General features: G+C 35.8%; 2 protein-coding genes across 4 annotated transcripts; one reads left to right on the forward strand and one right to left on the reverse strand.

The window, feature by feature from the left end:
* Nucleotides 1-119: 119 nt before the first annotated feature.
* Nucleotides 120-2,929, forward strand: si:ch211-105j21.9 (sialomucin core protein 24-like). The gene is made up of 4 exons (XM_059570540.1): nt 120-297; nt 973-1,483; nt 1,576-1,737; nt 2,045-2,929. Exons 2-4 carry the CDS (start codon nt 994-996, stop codon nt 2,281-2,283), a joined length of 891 nt encoding a protein of 296 aa, XP_059426523.1. The 5' UTR covers nt 120-297; nt 973-993; the 3' UTR covers nt 2,284-2,929.
* sycp1 (synaptonemal complex protein 1) lies at nt 2,721-10,068 on the reverse strand. 3 transcript variants are annotated; one of them, XM_059570537.1, is made up of 32 exons: nt 9,938-10,068; nt 9,564-9,690; nt 9,366-9,447; nt 9,226-9,269; nt 8,914-9,078; nt 8,758-8,825; nt 8,603-8,676; nt 8,426-8,484; nt 8,250-8,316; nt 8,057-8,130; nt 7,777-7,885; nt 7,591-7,685; nt 7,309-7,493; nt 7,071-7,138; nt 6,920-6,981; nt 6,706-6,822; nt 6,510-6,614; nt 6,302-6,405; nt 5,441-5,558; nt 5,295-5,356; nt 5,127-5,203; nt 4,974-5,035; nt 4,830-4,892; nt 4,574-4,690; nt 4,377-4,487; nt 4,187-4,279; nt 3,752-3,877; nt 3,531-3,668; nt 3,321-3,389; nt 3,132-3,239; nt 2,946-3,032; nt 2,721-2,864 (listed from the first exon to the last, which is right to left on the reverse strand). In XM_059570537.1, exons 2-32 carry the CDS (start codon nt 9,687-9,689, stop codon nt 2,721-2,723), a joined length of 2,979 nt encoding a protein of 992 aa, XP_059426520.1. In that variant the 5' UTR covers nt 9,690; nt 9,938-10,068. The 3 variants fall into 3 exon arrangements, with proteins under 3 accessions (XP_059426520.1, XP_059426519.1, XP_059426521.1); XM_059570536.1 differs by having other exon boundaries at nt 4,974-5,036; nt 5,122-5,203; XM_059570538.1 differs by lacking the exon at nt 4,974-5,035 and having other exon boundaries at nt 5,122-5,203.
* Between the last annotated feature and the right edge of the window lie 12,982 nt (nt 10,069-23,050).

Genomic DNA, 23,050 nt, shown 5'->3' on the forward strand with positions numbered 1-23,050 from the left:
TTGATCTCACTGAGAAATAAAGTAACACTCAGGAAGGAACCACTCAAATCAAACGAAGGGTTAAAAACACTTGGGTTACACAAGTGTTACACAATGGCCGAACACCTGCCTCCTCGATGCCGATAAAGGAAGTCAGTCAGTAAAGGCCAGCCCACTCTACCTGTTTGTCTGACGTGGAGCCGAGCTGTTTTTCTTCAGGGAGTGGAAAAAGAGCGGAGCCTGCAGCAGGTGGGGGAGTGTAATAACTGCTGCCAGCCACTTCCTGCTTTCACTACCACTGTTTCTTTCAGCTTACAGGTAAGTTTTGCTCTTGCTGTCTGATATTAATTCTGTTTTTATATAAACTACAACAATTACACAAATACGAAGGTGTAGGAGAATAAAAGCATGATGAGAGAAATAAATAAGAGCAGAATTAGTTTCTTTTAAGAAGAACCACATAGCTTTGTAACAATAAAGTATACTGGATGTAAATTCAACAGAATTGTCTGCAAAACAATTAAATAATGGGAAGACACTTTATTAGGGTAAATCTGTGATGGGTGACATTTATAAATGGGTTGCTCATGGCTGTTTGTTTAGCCTATGCAAAACCATGTGGCTCTTTGTTGTCTTCAGTTTTATGTCAGCGCCATTTTAGTCATAATGCCTAATGCTCTTGTAACTTCCTGTATGCATTCTTTTAAAGTATACATTTCATTTTTTTATCAATATATAAACAATTCAAATGGCTAGTCCAAAGAATGTATTTTGGTAAAGAAGAGAAAAACAGTTTAAATAATAAAATACAATGGAAGTCATGATGCTACCAAATTACCAGAAAAAAAAATATTAGATAAATGGAAACTCTGCAAGTGCACAACAGGAAACCACACATCAACACCACATACAGATAAAACACACTAAATTAGGTCATGCGCTGTTTGAAAATGTATGTCTTATCTCTTGACCTGTTGTGACTTTTTTTTAAAGGACCAAGCAGTTGCAACAGTTATGAGTGTGTTAACTCTTCAGCTTTTGGTATGTGGCCAGCTAATATTGTTGTCGTTGGTCTTGAATAATAAAACCGATGCACAAACGATCAGTGTGTCACCATCAAACTTGGCAACTACAATAGCTCCACCTCTGAATGCAACAGGAAACCACACAGAAAATGACTCAAATTTATCAAGCTATTCAGCATACAATGATAGCGCAACAACTCAAAACAACTTGACAACCCCCACCACTACTTTGGGACCCAACCAAAGCAATGTAACAGGATCAGCAGGGAAGCCAAACACAACAGAACATGCTCAGACAACACAATCAGCCACATCCTCAACATTCAACATCAGTTCAACAGCTGTCACTTCTACAGACAACAACACTCGTAGCAGCAATGGAAGTGTTACATCAAGCACTACAGCAGTGACCCAATCCACAGCGATTACTTCTACTGCTGTAACTCAAAATAACTCAGCTTCCTTCAATGGATCTCAAGGTAGGTCTGAACATAACCTAGCATTTATAATGGAAACCAAATAATGAAATATGTTTACCCTACCTAACTACTCCTACCTCTATCTTAAACAGACGGTGGCCTGAATCATTCAGAGAAATCTCTGACCATTTTATTCAGCATTCTGCTTGGTGTAATAGTTCTGGTAATTCTGGGACATTTTGTGTACAAGTTCGGCAGGAACAAAGAGAGAAGTGTCCAATACACTCACCGCCGTCTCCAGAATGAAGATACAGGTTAGGAAAACCTATCTGTTAAAACTAATATTACCTTGTAATATGATCAATGATCTTATTGAAAGTGTTTTGCTTAGGTAACCCCGTTTATATATATATATATAATTTTTAAAGGACCAAGAAACCACTCATTACACCTTAGAAATAGGTTGAAGTCTGATAAAGTTGTCAGGCCAATTCCAACATCATGCCATTAAGTTATGGGTGATGGGAAAGCACATTTAATCTAGCATTTAGTTTACAGTAATCATATTTTAATTAAATATTAAATATTCACTATGAATTATGTCTGTATTCCCTTTCATAGGTGAGCCGTTTGCACTGCCAGATGACACGCTGGTCATTTCAGGAGGACTCTATGATGGTCCTCAGATTTACAACCCCACCATGACAGTACAGAATGAAGAATTCCAGACAGACGCATCTGTATTTGCTTCCAGACCCACTCAGTTCCGCTTGGAGTTTCTGAGAGAGGATCAAGACAGAGCATTCGACCATGAGACCTCCACCTTTCAGACATTCCATGCACATGACCAAGAGTCTTAAGATCTCATCAACAAACCTCTTTTTATTAGAAAAAAAAATCTTTCTGATCTGAAAATGTTACTTTTACTTGAGTCTATGGGAAAAGACTGTTTTTAAACTTACATTTTTTTTAACTTTGAAACTGAACATTTGAAGAAATTAAATTAGTTAACATAACAGATGAACACAAATGTAAATACAAATATGTGAAAAACACAACCAACAATACCAGGAACCAGCATTTTTTTGATAAACATGTTAAGGTACTGTATTTTAACTGAACATATATATAGAAACTGTGTAATAAGAGCTTAGAATAAATAATATAAATATACTTCAACTTATTCAAAAATCTGTACTAATTGCAAGCAATCAAAAGCTATTGTCTTAAGAGTATATGTGCTCTAATTTTTAAAAAAAGATATTCACACTTCTTTCTTTTTAATGCTTTGATACTTTTAAGCAAAAATTTTGTCTGTTACTTTTTTTTTCTTCTTATCTGAATTGCTAACGGTGGTCCATCCAGCATCTCGCATTCTTTTTATTGCAGCCAGTTTCAGCACTGTTCCTGGAGACTTACATGGAAAAGAACTCTGCACCTGTACGTAATTTGTACATAATGACAGTCAAAACAAGAACATAAAGGAATAAAATTGGGACAAAACTAGTCAAATGCTATTTTTTACCTTCTTGAACATGTCCAAACTCCCTCTGTCTGCCTCTTTTGGTTGCATAGGTTTCTTTGATTTCACAGGTCTTGGAGAGAAACTCTAAGAGAATTACAAAAGAGTAACACAAATCAAATAAAACGGACTGCAAATAAAAATGCAGATCCCGATACCTACGTTATGTAAATTGATAAAATGTACCAGTATGTCATTGCTGTCTGAGTTGTCTGATTTTGGATCCAGCTTAAGAATGTTTTCCTTCCAAGACCCTGTAATCTCAGGTGTGGGTGGTGTGCGAATTCTGAATGACTGAAGTGGAAAACAAACTGGCTCATATAAATGTTCAAGATGAATGATGAATAGTGCAAAGAGTTCAGGTTGTCCCCATACCTTTATTTGAGGTGTTGTTTTAGTCGTTTTGCTCCATAATGGGGTATGAAGGTCTTTATTCACAGTTCCCTTGCATCAATAAAACAACAACAACAACAACAACAACAACAACAAAAAAAAAACATACAAAACACACACACACACAAAATGTTGATAGATGTGAAGTATAAGAATGGACAAAATTGACAAAGATAATGGGAAACAACCTACAGCAGGAGTGTAAGATGCATTTCTCGATGCTTCACTTTCATCTTCATTTAAAAGTTCATACACAGACTTCTTTGTGATGTCAGCTTTTTGAGTTTTAGAGATCTTGTTTCTTCCTTTCTTTGGTTTGATTTCATTTGCCTAAAAACAATATTTTCATATTGTACTGTCCATTTTAACTTGCCATGTATACTTATGGTATCTCCGATGACAAGATACAACACCTGTTGAAGTGTGTCTTTTTCAAGAGATGAGACTGGTGTACTCAAGGCCATCTTCTCTCCTTTGAGCTTTTCAAGTTGTTCTCTAAGCTCTTCATTTTCCACTTGCAGGTGAGACAGCTCTAGTTCCTAAATGTATTGGTTATTCGGTTTTTAAGTAACATGTACAAAAAATGTAATTCCCAAACATAAATCCCCAAAATGTACATTATCTACTAAAATAACAATAGTGCTGCTACAACAACCTTGGATTATATGTCTCAAGGATACAACTCAGCATCAAAGATTCCAACGAATTTATAAATCCATATTTTGGACCTAGAACTCTATAATTCACATCTCAGGCATCTAATGACTATGTTATTTTGAGTATGACATTCATTTCAAGCTCTGGATTGCAAGATGTCAAGGTAAGCCATAAAAAAGTCAAATAATTACCAGAGATGCTTTGCTTGCACTGACTTCAGCCTCTCTCATCCGTTTTTCACTGAGCTCTGCATCTTTTTCTTCTACCATTTTGTCATACTCATGCTACCAAGAAAATAACATTTAAGTGAATAAAAAGTGTTCAAAAACTAATAAAATATTATATAATTTCAGAGGGCAATTATTAAGAAAAAATAATGACCTTGTGTCTCTCCATCAAAGCAACCATGTCTGATATCTTCTGCTGGCATTTGATTTCTGTGTCATCTTTACTCTTCAGTGCCTCCATGGCTGTTTGCTTCAGTTTCTGCACCTACAAAAACAAAACAAAAAAAACTATTACTTGCATCAAGTTGAATTAATTCTTCAATTATAGCATTTGATGAAAAAATAATTCACCTCTAGGTTGAGTTGAGCCTCCGATGTCAATTTGTCTTCGAAGTCTGAGCTTCTTTTCTGAAGCTCCTCCTTGTGACACTTCTCTATTCTTTCTGAATCTTCTTTCAGTTTAATAATCTGCAAGACATATGTGAAAACACTGTAACATGACCACTGTTTCACTTCAGCACTGTTTTACTACGAATTTATGAGAAAGCAGTGTCAACTTCTTTCAACATTGTTTGATCATTTAGAAAAATAATATTAAATTATCTACCTCTTTTAGACATTCCTCGTGAGCTTTCATTTTGGTCTCTAGTTTTGTTTTAGTGTTTGTTAGCTAAAAAAAAAAAAAATTAAAAATGTGTTTAATGAGTACAGAGAACAACAGTGTAATGTATGTCACAATATGATTTTTTACTTTTGACTCCAGTGCTTTGATTTGTTTGTCTTTTAACAGAAGTTCCCGTTTTGCGGTTTTGCCCTGTTGTTGTAATTAAACATGAATTATTGTTAGATAGATGAAGATACTCAACTAAAATTATATAATATTAAAAAAGATAACGCACACTCTCCTTCAACTGCTGCTGAACATTCTTACTGTCTTCATCCTTCCCAGCAATTTTTGCAGATAAAATATCCACCTGCTCCCTGGAATTTTTAATTTGTATATGTAAGACAAAATATAACAAAGAAATGCAAATTAGAAATATTACAAGACAAAAGTCTCTTCTAATCTTACTGAAGCTGTTGTTTCTCACTCTCTATTTCTGTCTTCGCTCTTTCTGCATTTGCATTGCTTTTCTGTAAAGAAAAACCACAACATACAGCATTTGAGGATCTCTTGTCATATTTACAAAATACAGAGACTTGATTTAATTTACAAACCATGAGATGAGACTGAAGGACTTTCTTCTCTAAAGCACCACTATCAGCCTGTTGTTGAATGGTGTCCTTCTGTATCTGCAGGTCATTGTACTTCAATATCAGCTCCTCATATATCTCCCTTAAAAAAAAAAAAAAAAAAAAAAATATATATATATATATATATATATATATATAATTTCCATAAAATATTGAATGGATTTCAACGGAACAATAGCAGAATGGCCAACATACTTCAATAAAGGAGATTTAAATTAACATTAAAATGTTTATAATAATAAACATAATAATATAATAAGCAAAATAATAATAAGAAAATAGCTTATTTTCTTATAATACATTTAGATCACACTTTAGTTTGGGGACCAATTCTTACTATTAACTAATTACTGACTATGAGTTTTGCCTCAGTAAACTCTTATTTGCAGTTTATCAATAGTTAGTAAGATTAAGTTGCATGTTAAATTTATTGAGTAGGATTAAGGGACTTACAAAATGGTAATTCAGAATAAGACATTAATATATACTTTATTAGTACTAATAAACTACTAATATGCTAGTGATATTCTGGTTAATAAGCAACTTGTTAAAAGTGAGAATTGGGTCCAGTCGAAAGTATTAGCAAAATTTAGTGTACATTCTTGTTTTCAAAACTTTCCACATATAATAACTCTAGACACACATCCCTCTATCTATTTACACTGTCTGTATAGTATATGTAACAATATAGAGTATGTAAATTATATGTAAATTAGAGGAGTAAATGGCTAAACAAATTTACATTTATTGTTTTTAACATGAGGGGCTCAGTCCGACATATAAAGATTAATGATATAAAACCAAACAGGTCATGGATGCTCTTACTTCTGCTGCATTATGTCCCTCTCCAATCTGTCTACCTCATTTGATGCTTGAAAACTGCTCTCCAAAGCACTTGACAACTGTTCCTCCACCTCTTTTAATTTAGCCTGGATGAAAGATGTACAGATTTAATGCGAGTATTTAAGTTGTTGAACCATTCTCAAATAAATACACATGCTTTTTAATATAATGAAAATATAAACCTATTGACCTTTTTTAAAACTACAACTTCTTGCAGCTCTTCATTGTCAAGTCTTGCTTTTGTCAGGGCTTCCTTCATGTTTTTATTTTCTGTGTTGACACTTTCCATTTCATCCTGAGAGGGGTGATGGTTAGATATGAAGCACATGTAGCACTTAAATTACTATGTTGCTATGTCAATGAATGCTTAATGACCTTTTCCTCACCTTCAAATTATTTGCCTCACTTTGCTGATCTTCAAGTGAGGCAATGAGCTGGAATACCTGAACCTCCCTTGTCTTTAATTCCTCCTTTGTAGACAAGAGTGATTTTGACTTCTCATCCTGTTACAGAATCATTATGGTTCCATGATTATGGAATATTGGTTCTATGATTGCAATTAAAAAAAATGTGAATGCTCAAACAGAAGAAAATACAAACCAGCTCATCTCTGAGTATCTGTATTTGCTTGCTATGGTCCTCTTTCTGCCCCTTAATAACTTCTGCATGAAGAAAGTGTAACCAATGATTTTAGAATTGTACTAAGCATGAAAAATATCATTATTCATTACCATCGACCGTTTCAACACACCTAACTCTGTGTTTTTGTCACTGAGATCATTCACCAAGGAGCTTATCTTTGTCTCAAGGTCTTGCGCCCTGTGAAAACAAAGAAAGCATTTAATAACAGATTAAATACGTTTTTAAAGTTCTTTTATTAAATATTTAAAATATTTAAAATATTTTATTGTATTTTTTTCTGTGATAATGGTTTGAGATTTACAAAACATTATGCTAGGTCTTGTGCTGATATAGTCTCTTTAACATACCTCTGTATCTCAGAAGTTAGTGAGGACTGCAAAGAATTCACTGTCAGCTCCATCTCTGAAAGCTGGTTTGACTTTTGCTCTTTGATGTTGTTTAGTTCTTGTAGATCATTGTCTTTCTTTTGAAGAACTTTCTCATGGTTCTCCTTGCTTTGTTCTAGTTTGTAATTTAGGGCTCTCTGGGTTTCCTGTGAACAGCAATACAATGCATTTTCATATTTATGTAATATCCTTATCCTTAAGTAAGTAAGTACATTTGTATTAAGACCTTGTAAAAGGACAAACCTCCATCTCCCATCTGAGTTGCTCTGTCATCCTGAGTTTTTCCACAAGTGCCTCCCGGTCCTGTGTAACGCTTTGAAGTAATTTCTGATGTTTCCCTAAAAACAACAAAAGTGAAGATGAATGACTTTTGAAAAAAAAAAAAAAAAATCAAGAAAAGACTGAAGCAAATGTTTCATGCATTCTTACTTGCTGACTCCTCCATCACACTGGAGCTTTGCTGTGCCTCTTTGAGTTTTAGTGAAACATCTTTAAGATTGTTTTCTTTTTCTTGGAGTTCTTCTTGAAGCATAGCAACCTCAACAAGTCAAAGTAAAGCAACATAAAATACACGTGTTTTAGTCACAACAAGAATACAAAGACAGGTGTGTGTTACTAGGCAAGGTCTTTCATTAAGATTATTCAAGCAAGTGCTGCCCCCTTCAGGCTGAATGAGTTAATTGTAAGGCTCATGAGCAAAGGCACTAACCTCCTTCTCCTTCACATGGCATTCACTCTCCAACTTCACTTTAAGATCCTCAAACTGTGTAAGGCATTCTCTTACTGTAGGTAGGATGTTAACAAAACTATGTTTTAATTATTAATTGTGTCAAATACATATGCTTCAAATGACTTCACTTAATTAGTTAAAAATAATTAGAAAAATTAATTAAAATTAGCACATTTCAACATATCCTGCTGATCAGCTTCTGCTTGCTTCCGAAGAGCTTCAAATGCTGCCACCATCCTCTGCAAATGAACAAATTACAATGTCATGAAAAGTACTGACCTAATCTAGGGTTCTGCCTATTGTCAAATCTGCATCCATCTTAACTAAATAAATATTTAAAATAGTTACCTGAATATTGTCATTGTTCTGTAAGAACAGATCATGAGTTTCTTCCCGTTCAGCCTCAACTATTCAGGCAAAATAAAAAACACATTATTGTCCTCTAATAACTGTCAATGAATTGACATATTTAGTGTTAAGCTACAGTTTATTACATATTATAGTATAATATGCTCTCCCACTTACACAAATTCATTTTCTCAGCAGATCTCTCAAATGTGTCCTTTAGTATGTTACACAAATTTCTGGTTGCATTGTTTCTACATAATAAAGGATATAAATTATAATATTACATAATATAATATATGTGCTTTTATGAAGTTTCCCAATGCTGTACATACGTATTTCTAAGATCTTCATTCTCATTCAGTTGATCCTCTAATTTCATGCTCAGACTTTCATTTGCAAACTGCAAAAGACATAAGTCATAATTTTGTCTTTATTGAAGCAGATGAAAAATAATGAACATAAATCTACTAACTGCAAATCTGATCTACCTGAAGCTCTTGAATAGCTTTGCGCTGCGTCTCAATGGTTTTTCTGTTCTCCTGAAGCTTCCTGTCTTTTTGTGAAATCTCAGAATCTATTTTGAACTTCCAGAGTTTGATTTTCTCAGCTTCATCAAGCAATCTGGAGTAAAGCTGGCTGGATCTTAATGATGTCTGTAATGCAAAAGCAAAACAGCTATTAAACTGCTTAGATTTACTGACATTATGCATTTCACTGAATTCCTAATGTGGACCTTAAACCATTATAGATTATAAAAAATAAATTATTAATCATTTAAGCAGTAAACCATTTAACCTGACCTCCTCCTTTTCCATTGGCATGACTGCAGCCTTCTTCATGCCCTCTGAAAGAACAAAGTATCAGGATTAATGGATTTAACGTTACTTTATTAAATAATATTCATTACAGTACACCTTTTCATTTAGATTATAAATGTTACCAGTTCTTGATGTCTTCGTAGGAAGCACCATTTTGGATGGAAATGGCAGGCTTGTCTCCATATCTGAACACTTGTTATAATACTACAAACAAAGTGCACGAATCCCAAGTTATATTTAAATTTTCACACAGCAGTTTAGCAGCCAGAGGTCAAATAGAAACATTATAGCACAAACAGAGAATTTACAAGTTTGCCAACCTGGTTTGAAGGAGAAAAAACAGGGTTTTCTTCAAACAAGCCTGTTTCCTGAGGCTTCACTGCAGAAACTTGATTCAAATGAGCTCTTGGGGGCACTAGCAGTTTGAAGTTGAATGGTTTCTGCATGCTGTGGAGTCAAACGAAATATATCGCTTCAAAAATCCTCAGAACTGTATACTGAATAGTTTTATCGTTGAGTTTTTCCCTTTTCCCTTTTGAGACACTAACGTAGCTAGCTAAGAAACGTAAAGTCGAAAGTTGAGGCAGTTGAGCAAATTTTAGTTGATATTTATCACAAATGATTTGATATCTGTTACTTTTCCTCTTTTATAAACTACGTGTAATTAATCTTAATTTTAGAAACATTTAATTACCTTTAAGCAAATTACTCTAGCACTTTCTGAATATTTTATAATTATTACGGCTCCGTTGACCAACGGTTTTTCCTTGACGTCAGTTTGTCTCACGCGACTCAGATTTTAAATGTTTTGCGCGGCTGATTCAATTTAGCAACAGCAGTAGCAGTAGCAACTTAAATGACAGCTATTAACCATGTCAGTCAGAACTCGCGAAATCTCATAATTTATATGTCACATACATTGTTTATGTATTCTTCTCTTCAATCATTTCATAAAGCATTGTTTAACACACTTGTCACATTTATGAAAGGTGCATCCAACTAAAAGTTAAAGGTTCAATAATATCAAATGGGTTAGAGGTCAGATGATAATTTTGCAAAAGCCAGAGGTACTTACATCCTTGTTATTCTCAAAAGAACAATTGAAAGGAAGTGTGAAGCTTTGTGAAATTTTTATTAAAATGAGAATCATTTTTATTTGAACCATTTTGCAACAGAAAAATGACAAACATTTAAACTGACTCTGATATTAACTTACTTGGCATTTAATAAACTATTTCCCATTATGCTATACACAAATTGCTTTTGTGTTTTCACAGTTTCAAACAAGTAAATAATCTTTTATCACTAAATGCTAGACTACACGCATAGACATACAAGAAGACACAAAATAACAGATGCTGACACTGATCATGTATACTGACAAAACAATGAATTAACTTTTAACTTGGAAAATATTTCTGCATATATTTAACAAGAGACTGTACTCCAGTGTCTTTTTAGTATAGTAATATATTCACTGGTTTAATCTTTCTCTCAGTCTCAGCTTGCATAAAATGCCCTAATATAATAGCCACAGCTCTTGTCCTACAGTAAATGCACAAGTTTTAAACAAGTTAAATTCTACAAATATCAATTGCATGACCATGTGCTGATGCAAGGCATTGAAAAGTTTACATCACTGCCTCAGTAACCTGAATAGTCCAAGATGGATGTATGTAATCAAACCCTTGATGTGAAGAGTGTAGAAATGTAAGAATCACCCAGAATAAAACCATGATCAGCTATTGTCACACAGTATCCTCTGCAGTATTGTCATCGGGTATTTTCAGTGCTTCTACAACGTCTTTGCCAGGCTCCTCCTGCAGATTGGCTTTCTTGGATTCTTCTTTTGCTTCTTTATCCAGTAGCCTGTAGTTGATGCCCATTCCGATGAAAAGAAACAAACTGCCAGCCAGCAGGACAATTCCACAGCCCATATATGTATATTTGTAGTCATGGTAGATGTCATTGAACTTTCCTGTGAGTGCAGACAATTATAAAAATATAAAAAATAATCAGTGATCCAAGTGGAATCCATGAATGCTTTTTTTTTTTTTCAACAAAAAGTGATTCAAATGTTGGTCATGCTTTTGCTTTCACTCTCAAAGGTTTTGCAATAAAATAATGCACAATGCCATAATCTATTCCTCATTATGCATCTTAATTTTGTAAAGGCATGCAGAAGTCTTTTCTTCTGGGACTGCATGGTTAATGCGGTTTCATTGATTTTTATTTTTTATTTTTTTTATTAAAATTTATCTGAATGCATGAAGGAAAGTTAATTTAAAATCATGTGACTGGTCATTTAACTACATTTTGCCTTCACTTTTTTTGGTATGCTTTTTAAAACTACTCACCTAGTAAAGGAGGCCCCAGTAACACTGGCCCACATTCTACAATCGTCACCAGTCCCACAGCACTGGAGAAACGTTGAGATCCCACAAGATCCATGAGGGTCTCAAACAGCACAGAGCTCAGCCAGCCGAAGGCAAACCCAAAGAAGATGGCGTAAATCACGAACCCTGTGTAGTCTGTGGACAGAGGTGCGAGCAGGTGGCACACACCATTAAGGAGAATGGATGCAGCGAAGAAGTATTGCACCCTTGGCCTGACCCATTTCGTGCTGGCAACTATTCCCATTGAAGGTCGTGCAACCATATCTACAAAGGCTAGGATAGAGAGCAGAAAAGCCGCCTTCTCCTTGGGAATTTCCTTACTCTTGGCGTAATTACTGAGGAACACAAGAGGAGAGAAGAGGCCGAAGAACATGACCACATTACCCAGAAGGTACAGCAAAAAGCCACGATGCTTGAAGAGCGTCAGATCGATAAAACCATTGATGATCTCCATCACGCTCTTTTGCTCTCTGGCTTCGCTATTACTGTTAGCAGCTTTAATAGCAGGTTGGGGTTTTGGCCCAATGGGCCTCATCAGTGAACCAGCTACACAGCAATTCAGCAGAAGTCCACCCAGGATCAAGAAGCTCCCTCTCCAGCCGAATTGGTCGAAGAACCAGGTGTTCAGGGGAGCCAGAGTAGACAAAAAGACTGGGCTACCAGCCATAGCAATACCATTAGCTATTGGGCGCTTCTTGTAGAAATATTTGCCAATCATTGTGAGAGCTGGGTTGAGATTGAATGCAAGTCCCAGACCTGGAAAATATCATAACACAGAGTTCAAAATGAAAACAGGTCCCCTGTGTGATATTAAAATATGTCACAAGAGTGTAACATCACTAGGAGTGTTATTACTGTAAAGTACATGGGATAAGAGCAATGGTGTGTGTTTAAAAGTTCTTATTTGTTTTTAATTATACCTCCCACTACACCGACACAGAAGTACAAGCCTTCGATGGTATTGCAAAAAGAGGCAGCGATGAGTCCTGCTCCTGAGAGACAGCCTCCTAAAATCATAATAGGCCGACTTCCATACTTATTGACCAGGATACTGCTGACAGGACCTGGGAATGAAAATAAAAAATCTAGCAGAATTTGCACAAAGCAGAGGAAATTTTTTTTATTTTTGTAATCTGAAGACATTTTTTTAATCATTTTATATGCTAATTCTAAATCAAATGCTATTTCTTGAAACAAATGCAGATTTTAAATCTTAAAATATGAAAATCTATCATAAAAATATCATATTGCTTTAAAAAAGTGTGATACACACACACACACACACACACACACACACACACACACATATATATAAATATATAAAATAAATGATGAGTTAGTGTACTTGTATACGAAGGAGTGTTACCAACAGTGTTGTTGAAAAACATGCTTGAGATTAATTACAACACATGTGGCTCGTGAAGAAAAATCAAGGTAATAGTAAAAGAGAACAATGGTTCAAGCAACACCCAATTCCAGGTTACCAGGAAGTTTAATACAGGACTTGATTTTATCCATTGGGAATTGATGGAATTGAAAACAGTGGGGTTGAAAAAAAGTTGGACTGCCACTATCACCGGAAAACTGTTTCAGAGTGGAAGCATGTTATTACATTATGAAAAAATATTACAAAGACAAACGTCTATCTGAAATAACATGCACACATGAACTGTTCACAATAACATCAGGAATGTATACTAAAACAATAAGCAGGATCAATCTTCTTTTTCCAATGACGTAAGTTTATAGTCTCTGTTCGGACCACTAGAGGGCATTGCAGCTCTGTGGGGAAAAACAATAGCATTTGACATTGCATATTAATACAGTAATCATCAAAGTGTTTCCAACCGTCATCCAGCTAACTGAGCAAAAGATGTTACCTGTGAAATGCAGAGGCTGAAAGATCAATCTTAAAGTGCTCTACTAAATCATATTTTAGATATGTTTTGCACTATGGCAAACTTTAGTTCAACAAACCAAACTAATGTGTTCTGATACTGCCCTACAGTAGGAAACACAAGGATCCCAAAGGTATTGCCAGTTACATACGTGTTTTTAAGGCTTCCCTGTATGGAGTCCAAATCCTATCACTAATGTAGGAAGGAAGCCTAGCTAATCATGTGAAAACCGGGGAGGGATGAGTACAATAGGCTGCCTTGTTTGCCCCATACAGCGAGTCACTGTGAACATGTACGAAAGAACATTTAGCCTACACATTTAGAAATGCGGAAATTCATTAGTATCATGTACAAGCCATAGTTTACGTCACAACAACTAAGCTACTAATACCAGCACTTTAATCAGATTTGAGTTTTAAGGTTCTATTTAAAATGTTGAAGCAGATACCTTTTGTGTGTGTGTGTGTGGGGGGGGGGGCATTATTATTATTAATACATGTATAAACATGACTAAATAAAAACATGAAATAAATAATATTAAAATACTAATATGTTTGGCTTATTTTGATTTTAAATCGTCTTCCATTTATACATGTAAATAAATGCTCCTTACAAATCAGCTTGAATACCAGATAAATATTACAAAAACTTTCGCAACCAATCGTGGCAGGCTAGGGCGGGGCTATCTGTTTAACCAACCAATGGCAGATGAGTGAAGTACTCGGGGAAACCTGTATGAAAACAGTCATTATGTGACATTAAAGTAATGCAGAAATGACACAATTAAGCTTTAACTATTTAACTTCCAGGATAATTTGGAGAATCACTACATTTCGAGCACTTTATTTTGTGCAGCCTGTATTCACATTAGAGTAAATGAAATTATAGTGGCTGTACTGTATATGTGGTACAAGAATAATCAAGAATTAGACTAGCCTTTGGGTGACATTAAACAAAAACTCACTCCTGACATATCAGATAAGTCCACATTCATATAAATATCCTCACATCTGGACATCTGTAGCCCCAGGGAAACTACCTCTGGGTTCCCTGTGTCACCAACAACATGCGTAAATGCAATGGAGGTCTATGTAGGAAGATGTCTTGGCCTAGAATGCCAAAACAACACATCTCAGGAAAAGAAACGAACACTTTCTGACAGTATTTAGCTTAGAGGGGATTCAGACTTCTCTGCAAACTGTGGGTGAGACAGTGGCTGTATTCAGAGAAATGAGAGCAAAAGGGGAACCACAACACATGTCAGTCATGGCCAGCATCAAACTACATGCTAAACAATGGCATTCTGATTTACCTTTGAGCAAATTGTGAATTATTATGAATATGACATATATTGTTACACAGATGTCTGATGTGCATAAGTCAGCATAAAATATTCACACAATTATGTCTCGCCTGCAAATATGGTATTACAAACCAGTATCACTACATAAAGGGATTCTGTTTATCATTGTCATCAGAACAAATTGCTGGATTTTTTTCACGCGTGGTTGGTTCTGTGATCATCTGGGTCATGTGCTATGTATTGCCCCCTGCATTACAGTAGGGAATTAGCTCTGCTGGGCCAGAAGGGGCATGTGAGTACAAGGTCAAATGTAAAGTCATGTGCCTCTCACATGTCACGAGTTCTCATGGCCATAATGTCAACCCCACCAGCATAAATTGAAAGGTCTATCTTTCAGAAACTTATCGAGCGCCTTGTTCTTGTTCATGACAAATGAAAGGGCAAAGCTCAAGTTTGACAGAAGTATGTGGGTCAATGACGAGTAAAAGAAAGAAAAAAAATAATCACATTGTTCAAAATGAACTAACAAAAATATATTATATTTTAGAAAATGTATACACTTTATATTTTATATTCAAGTAATATAAAATATATTTTGGAATAAATCAATATTTAGGACAAAAAAAGCATGTGGAAAACTGAATAAAAGTCAAAGAATTGATCCATATTCTAAAACTTTTTTGTCCTTTTTGGAGCTTTACAAATCCTAGTCGCTATATTCTTGGAAAATAAGAGCATTAACATACTACAAAATGTCTTTTTTGTGTTGCATGGAAGACAGAAAGTCACAAAGGTTTGGAATGACATGAGGATAACGTAAAAATCTGTTTAAAATCTATTTTTGTGAACTAAATCTTTAACTCAAATTGCAGGCTGGTTTATTTTTGCCTGTTTTAAAGGTTATGTATAAGCACATAAGCAAACCATACTGACAGACTAGAACACTAATTGGCTTCTGCGTTGTAACCAAAAAGTAGCACCATACTGTCAGAAACATTCAAACCTTTATATCCGTAATGGTTTATATTTTTTAACTTGCGTTTGATTTGATCAGAAGGCGAACGTGCAATTTAGTCTGTCTGTGTGAGTGTGCTGACATCATTCGCTGGTGCTCCACTTCCTGAGACAAGTTTGCTATTGACGCTAGTCATCACAAGTCTGTGCGACTCCTGAGTTAGGCGTCTCATCTCCTCATCTCTCTCCAAGGAAAACATCTGACACTTGCAGAATAAAGGGCTGACTGAGAAGAAAGACTCCAGAGGGAGATAGAGTTGCCCATTCAGAGCTCAATGTCTCAGCAAAGCAGCCAGTGGCTGATGTGTAAGCCTTGTCTAGCATGCCTCTCGTTTCTACAATTCAAATGAATAAGGGCCTTTCACTTGCACTACATCCATTGATAAACTGCGTCGGGATCTTCATTAATTGCGCCATGAACTCACCACTGGCTTGAATGGTTGAAAAAACAGCCTGATTTAAAAGTTACCCAAGGACAAAATTATTCTATTAAACAACTCCAGTTATGAATCAATGCAAACATAGTATGAATTTTATAATACGTGTAAAGAGAGCTTGAGAGTTTTAAGGAGAGGAAAAAGAGGAAAATGCAGGAAGAGACTGCTTACCTCCTCCATACATGACAGCAAGCATGATGGAAGAGATCCAGGACACTTGACTGCTGGTGACGTGGAAGATCACTTCAATTTCCTTGAAGAACACAGTGATGGACTTTGGGAAGGCGTAGGAGAAACCAATAGAAATGAAGGCTCCAAACACTATGGCCCAACCCCAGCCACCTTCAGGAGGGGTGTATCCCACAGGACCTCCAACAGCAGGTGCCATGGCTCCAGGTGTTTACAAAGATCTCTTTGTAAAGAAACAGGTAAAATGGAGTGGGGAAAAAAAATAAAATAAGTCAACTGTTTTGACTTCAAAATCTCAACATCTCCAAGGCTGCTTATAAAAACACTGTTGACTGCATATTTGAATGATGTCACCTAATATAAACTGTAGAAGAAATTCACAATAGAAAACATACAAGAAACATACATTAGCCTTTAAAAGTTTGGGGTTAAGATTTACTAAAATGTTTTTGTAAGTGGTCTCTTATGCTCACTAAGGCTGCATTTATTGAATAAAAATACAGTGAAAACAGTAATATTGTTATATCATATAATATAATTTTTATCAATTTAACACATCCTTACTGAATAAAAGTATTTATTTATTTCAAATAATAATAAAAATGTCTTACTGGCCCCAAACTTTTGTTGTTGTTTTTACTTTTGTTGAGTGTTCTTAGTTGCTTTCAGTGTGTTGCTATCTGTTTGCTGACTCTTTACAATACTCTGGTCTCATGGTCCATGTCACTCATTCAGTGTAATTCTATTGGATATTCTAGTCCATTTATCCAGAAGGTGAGAGATGTCTAAAGTCAGAAAAGCTCCTCAATTGAAACATTTGAGGCAACATTCATTTCCGAAGCACAAGCGGTGTTGAGTGTGGGATGAGTTACGCACTGAAATTTAATACCAAGGGTTTGTTCAGATCCCTATCCCTAAGTATGAGCAATAGTAATAGTGATGCTAGCACCTCTAATGCCTCGATTCATGGCCAGGAAATACAAGATTTTCTGCACAACTAGTCCTCTAAAGTTTAACCTAAAACTTCAAAGCATCACGCATCAATAAACATGAATCATATCCAACAGCTGCAAGAAATCATTGTGCACATGTGGCAGAAAAGTGTTCAAAGGAATCATAGATGGTACATAAAGAGTCATGGTGCTTTTACATATTAAAGCCTCATAGCCGAACTGAACACATTGAGTATTTGTAAAGCCACAGCAGGAGGCTTTTAAAGCGAACATGCCCTCCAAAATGGAAAAATGACTTACATTATTTCAGGAGGATCAGAGGTTTATGTCAGAGAGAGGCACCTTATACAAATATCAGGTTATTTCCTCCACTTGCATTTAAGTCTCTCTACATGTGCTCTTGGACTTGTTTTGTCAGCCCAGACAGCGTGATCTTGAGGCATCAGGGAGCCTTGCCATTAGCTGCTAGATCGTTTTTAAGAACAACTTTCTCATTAAAAAAACAATGTGCAGTCATTATCACAAAACTAATTCAGACAAGGCGATCAGGACTCCGATGCAAAGTGGGTCTTGCATCACCCTGAAGAGGTTTATTTTGTGATAATGACTGGCTCCCTGTATGCTGTCTTCCATATTACACAGTAACAACCAATCAAATGAATAAACAGACATTCAATCATTTTAATACACTACTGTTAAAAAGTTTTGGTTCTATAAAATGTTTGCGCTTTTGAAGCCGCCTCTTATGCTCACCAAGGCTGCATTTATTGGATCAAAAATACAGTAAAAACTGTAATATTGTGATTTTTTTTTTAACAAAAACTGAATTTATTCCTGTGATACAAAGCTGAATTTTCAGCATCATTATTCCAGTTTAAGATTCTGATTTAATGCTCAAGAAATATTTCTTACCATTATCAGAAATTGTTGTGCTGCTTAACAAAAGTATTAATTTCATTCTAACCTCCAAGCTGGCAACAATAAATCCATGGAGTGATTGGTTAACTAATATAATTATACAAAAATACTTAACTGCATGAAGACTGACCAATCAAAATCAAACATTCCAGAATGGAGTATAGTATTTTTAAGGTATTGTCAAACAGTTTCAAATGCATAATTCATTCAGTTCTCTTACCATACATCGTCATTGATACAATTTTGTATTAAATATGTATTTTGATTTAGCCAGTATTGCATCACTGGGCTGTTCACTTTGAATTTCAACAATCTGACAGTTTGACCATGTTGGCAGAGCATATCATTCCTTTCAACTAGAGTGCTGTATGCTTTAAAAAGAAGTGAGAATGAAATGAATCACTTTACAGGTAAAATGGGTCCTTTACACGGCGTCAAGCTAGACTTTTTAGCGCATTCAAGCTCAGAATAACACATTCCACACAGAAGCGCTCCTACCTTTCTGGCACACTCTATAAATTCTCTGCATAAAATAGTCCAAAGTACTCTTCTATTCCATAGTGATGGCAAGCAGCATTTTAAGGGACCGGTCTGGGTCAAGGCAATTCTCTAGATATTTAAATAATCCTGAGCAAAAAAAACTGTTGAAACTCAGCCTTGTCAAACTGTGTTCAGCTGAGTTCAGGGCAGATCTTATTGGCCCCCAGTGTCTACAGAATTGTTCAAGATAGGTTTCTATTGGCTCCTTGATGTCTGCCACTATACCCATTGTGTCCCTGCTCTCCTCCTCCTTGTTCTTTGTCTAAGCCACCCCTTCAGGACTCTGTTCAGGTCTCTTTTGGAGGATACAGGTCTCAATATGGGGTCTTTGAGATAGGATGTACATTGCTTTTTGATTGTGTCAATGCATCCAATGTCAACAAACACCCATTATATTGAAAGACACTGATGTTATTATACTTCCTGCAGCATGTACATGCTAATTTATAATTAGCTCTGATTCACGTTACTTATCTTTCAATCAGATGAAGGAACAAAAAACGACGACTGACAAGGATGAGCTTTGCAACTGTGCATGAGATGTGAGAGATTCTACTAATGTCAGAATAAGATTCAATTTCTTAGAATCACTTACAATACTATAAGCTATGTTAGACGCAACAACCAACTGGATCAAATAAATAAGGAAACAAACCGGAATCAAATCGATTTCAGGAGTTACACATACTCACTCACTCACACACACACACACACACACACACACACACACACACACACACACGCACGCACGCACACACACACACACACACACACACACACACACACACACACACACACACACACACACACGCACACGTACACACACACACACATATATAGTATATACTTCTCTAATCTAAGTTTAACTGTACACATTTGTATAAATTACTATCCATCCATCCATCTTAAATCCACTTCCTTAAATTCAAATTACATCTCTACATCCTGTTTGCTGCCAGAATTCTAATTCAAATTAAATTCAACAATGAACTGGAATTTAAAAGGAATTTTAAGCTCAGTCTGAACCCCAAAACACAGTGTCTTCATGCTCACTAATTCCAACCAAAGGATCTAAATTGTAACCAATAATCTACAGAATTAATGAATCAACATTAATTTGCAGAGCCGTCATTGTCTCTATTAGTAAACGAGTAGGCCAGGAACCAAAGAACCAAGGTGACAATGTTTTAAGCCATATTTCCCAAGCGAGAATAAACTGCATCTAAAGCAATCATTACACTCCACTTTTTTAATGAAACTAGAAAATGCTTAGCTCCACGCATCAGCAGAGTCAAACCGTAAAACATGTTTTTCCATTTCCCTTCTGTGACTTTCAAAGACCTCTTTCATTTCAGAGCGACTGTGTCCTGGACGTGACACCAAGCCAAAATATTTACTTTCTCCGCTTTGCATAGTAAGACCTTCACAAATCTGACATCAATTGATTTCCTCTTCAATTTAGGAAGCTTTGCACTCAGGCCAACTGCAGGAGGAGCAATTGTGGCCTTTTTTGAGGTGTGTACATCCCCACACCCAAGCAACACAAGATCTGATGGCCATACATTAATGCTGAAATATACACGTTGCGTGGAGAAAAACGGCTGTCATAATAAACATGCAAGAAAAGAAAAGCAGGAAAGAATAGACTAGGCAGTGCTCTCCCGTCGAGGTCTCTATTGTTCAACACATCAAGGTTTACTGTGAAAGGAAGCGTTGCGTGACACATATGGAGTTTATAGGAAAGAGGAGGTTCAAAAGACTGCCAGTCTGATTGTCTCTTTCAATCTATTTTCTACATGTCATAGATTTTTGCTGATGTATCCGCCAGAAGTGTGACACTTCATAGTTAAAGGCTATGATAAAGTAGAGGAGACTTTGACCTTCACAGCTTCTATTTAGATTTGGTGCACACTGAGGATAAATGTCATCACACTTCAGAAACACATTTGGCTAAAATAGTGACAGTTTAAGAAGCATTAAGGATTTAAAATTACACACCTGGATCAGTACCATCTCAGAGTTGGAGTCTTGCGGCCTTTGCATCTTGGTCTAGGTCTTGGCTTACAGGTCCCCATCTACTACGTTTTCACAACTCCTGATATCTTTCACATCATTTACACCTGATACAATACACCTGGTATTTACAGTACACGCATCTCCTGTTACTACTTGTCTATCTGATTTTGTGACTACCTACATCACTTACTACACCAATTTACCATTGCATTTCAATAAAGTGAAAAAGGGTGTATAATATAAATTTATACTATACCTACATATTGTAATTTTGTGGCAAACATGAAAACTCCAGCAGAAAGCTTTTTGTTATTTTAGTTGAGCGCCAGTATTAAATTTATAATTCAAGTTTTCAATTCAAGTTTATTTGTATAGCCCTTTTTACAATACAAATCGTTACAAAGCAACTTTACAGAAAATTATGTTTCTACAATATTTAGTAATAGCTTATAAGTGGTGACTGTCAGTTTGTGCACGTATGACAGGATTTGTAGAAAAATTAATACAAGACGTAGTCAGACAGATGAACATTATTAATATTATTAATAATTAATAATAATTATATGACGCAGTCACACTTGTAGCAATATTTGTTAGTTCTGTTGTTGATTCAGGGTTAGCATCATCTGGGGTCCTCTGATGGTCAGCATCATCTCTTTTCAGGTGTTCTGGATCCAGACTGGAGCTTGTGTAAATCCTAGTTACCATGGGATGTAAATCCCGTGGCAAAACATAGAAACAAATAGAGACATCATTAGCATAGCTGCTGTTCCAACAAAGTAAAATTAATTAGTTTAACCCAAGCTAAAGAATAAGAATGCACATTTGATCAGATACAACTATACTCACAATTTAAGATACATTATTCAAATGCTTGGCGAAAGAGATGCGTTTTTAATCTAGATTTAAACAGAGACAGTGTGTCTGAACCCCGAACATTTTCAGGAAGGCTATTCCAGAGTTTGGGAGCCAAATATGAAAAAGCTCTACCTCCTTTAGTGGACTTTGCTATCCTAGGAACTACCAAAAGTCCAGCGTTTTGTGACCTTAGGGAGCGTGATGAATTGTAGCGTTATAGAAGGCTAGTTAGGTACACAGGAGCTAAACCATTTAGGGCCTTATAGGTAAGTAATGATAATTTGTAACTGATACGGAACTTAATAGGTAGGTAACATGTTTCGTAGCTTGGCAATTTTCTAAGATGGAAGAATGCAGTTTTTTTAACATGGGAAATATGATTTTCAAAAGACAAGTTGCTGTCTAATATAACACCCAGATTTTTGACTGTAGAAGAAGTAACAGTACATACGTGTAGTTGCAGATTGTAATCTACAAGATTCTGTGTAGTGTTTTTTGGTCCAATAATTAATTTCTCTGTCTTATTCCGAATTTAATTGAAGAAAATTATTGGTCATCCAATCTTTTACATTTTTAACACACTCTGTTAGCTTAGATAATTTAGAGGTTTCATCTGGTCTCGTTGAGATATATAGCTGAGTATCATCAGCGTAACAGTGGAAGCTAATTCCGTATTTTTAATAATATTACCAAAGGGGCAACATGTATATTGAAAATAGAAGGGGACCTAGGACGGATCCTTGTGGCACTCCATATTTTACTGATGATAAATGAGATGACTCCCCATTTAAGTAAACAAAATGGTAGCAATCGGACAGGTAGGATCTAAACCATCTTAGAGCCTGCTCTTGAATACCTGTATAGTTTTGTAATCGATCTATGAGTATGTCATGATCTATGGTGTCGAACGCAGCACTAAGATCAAGTAAAACTAGAAATGAGATGCAGCCTTGATCTGACGCAAGAAGCAGGTCATTTGTAATTTTAACAAGTGCAGTTTCTGTGCTATGGTGGGGCCTGAAACCTGAATGAAATTCTTCATACAGATCATTTTTGTGCAGGAAGGTGCTCAATTGAGCAGACACAACATTTTCTAAAATTTTAGACATAAATGGAAGATTTGAAATAGGCCTATAATTTGCCAGTTCACTAGGATCTAGTTTTGGTTTCTTAATAAGAGGCTTAATAACTGCCAGCTTGAATGGTTTTGGGACGTGACCTAAAGATAACGACGAGTTAATAATATTGAGAAGCGGTTCTTCGGCTACAGGTATCAACTCTTTCA

This window comes from Carassius carassius, chromosome 17, assembly GCF_963082965.1.
Source record: "Carassius carassius chromosome 17, fCarCar2.1, whole genome shotgun sequence".
Lineage (NCBI taxonomy): Eukaryota > Metazoa > Chordata > Actinopteri > Cypriniformes > Cyprinidae > Carassius > Carassius carassius.

Excerpts from the sequence above, each read along its gene's own strand:
- si:ch211-105j21.9 (XM_059570540.1), top strand. The coding sequence starts at position 994 with ATGAGTGTGTTAACTCTTCAGCTTTTGGTATGTGGCCAGCTAATATTG. Across the intron at positions 1,484-1,575 it reads TTCCTTCAATGGATCTCAAG|ACGGTGGCCTGAATCATTCA; the intron begins GTAGGTCTGAAC and ends TATCTTAAACAG. Across the intron at positions 1,738-2,044 it reads TCTCCAGAATGAAGATACAG|GTGAGCCGTTTGCACTGCCA; the intron begins GTTAGGAAAACC and ends TCCCTTTCATAG.
- sycp1 (XM_059570536.1), bottom strand. The coding sequence starts at position 9,689 with ATGCAGAAACCATTCAACTTCAAACTGCTAGTGCCCCCAAGAGCTCAT. Across the intron at positions 6,615-6,705 it reads GTGAGGCAAATAATTTGAAG|GATGAAATGGAAAGTGTCAA; the intron begins GTGAGGAAAAGG and ends CACCCCTCTCAG. Across the intron at positions 3,878-4,186 it reads GTGCAAGCAAAGCATCTCTG|GAACTAGAGCTGTCTCACCT; the intron begins GTAATTATTTGA and ends CAATACATTTAG.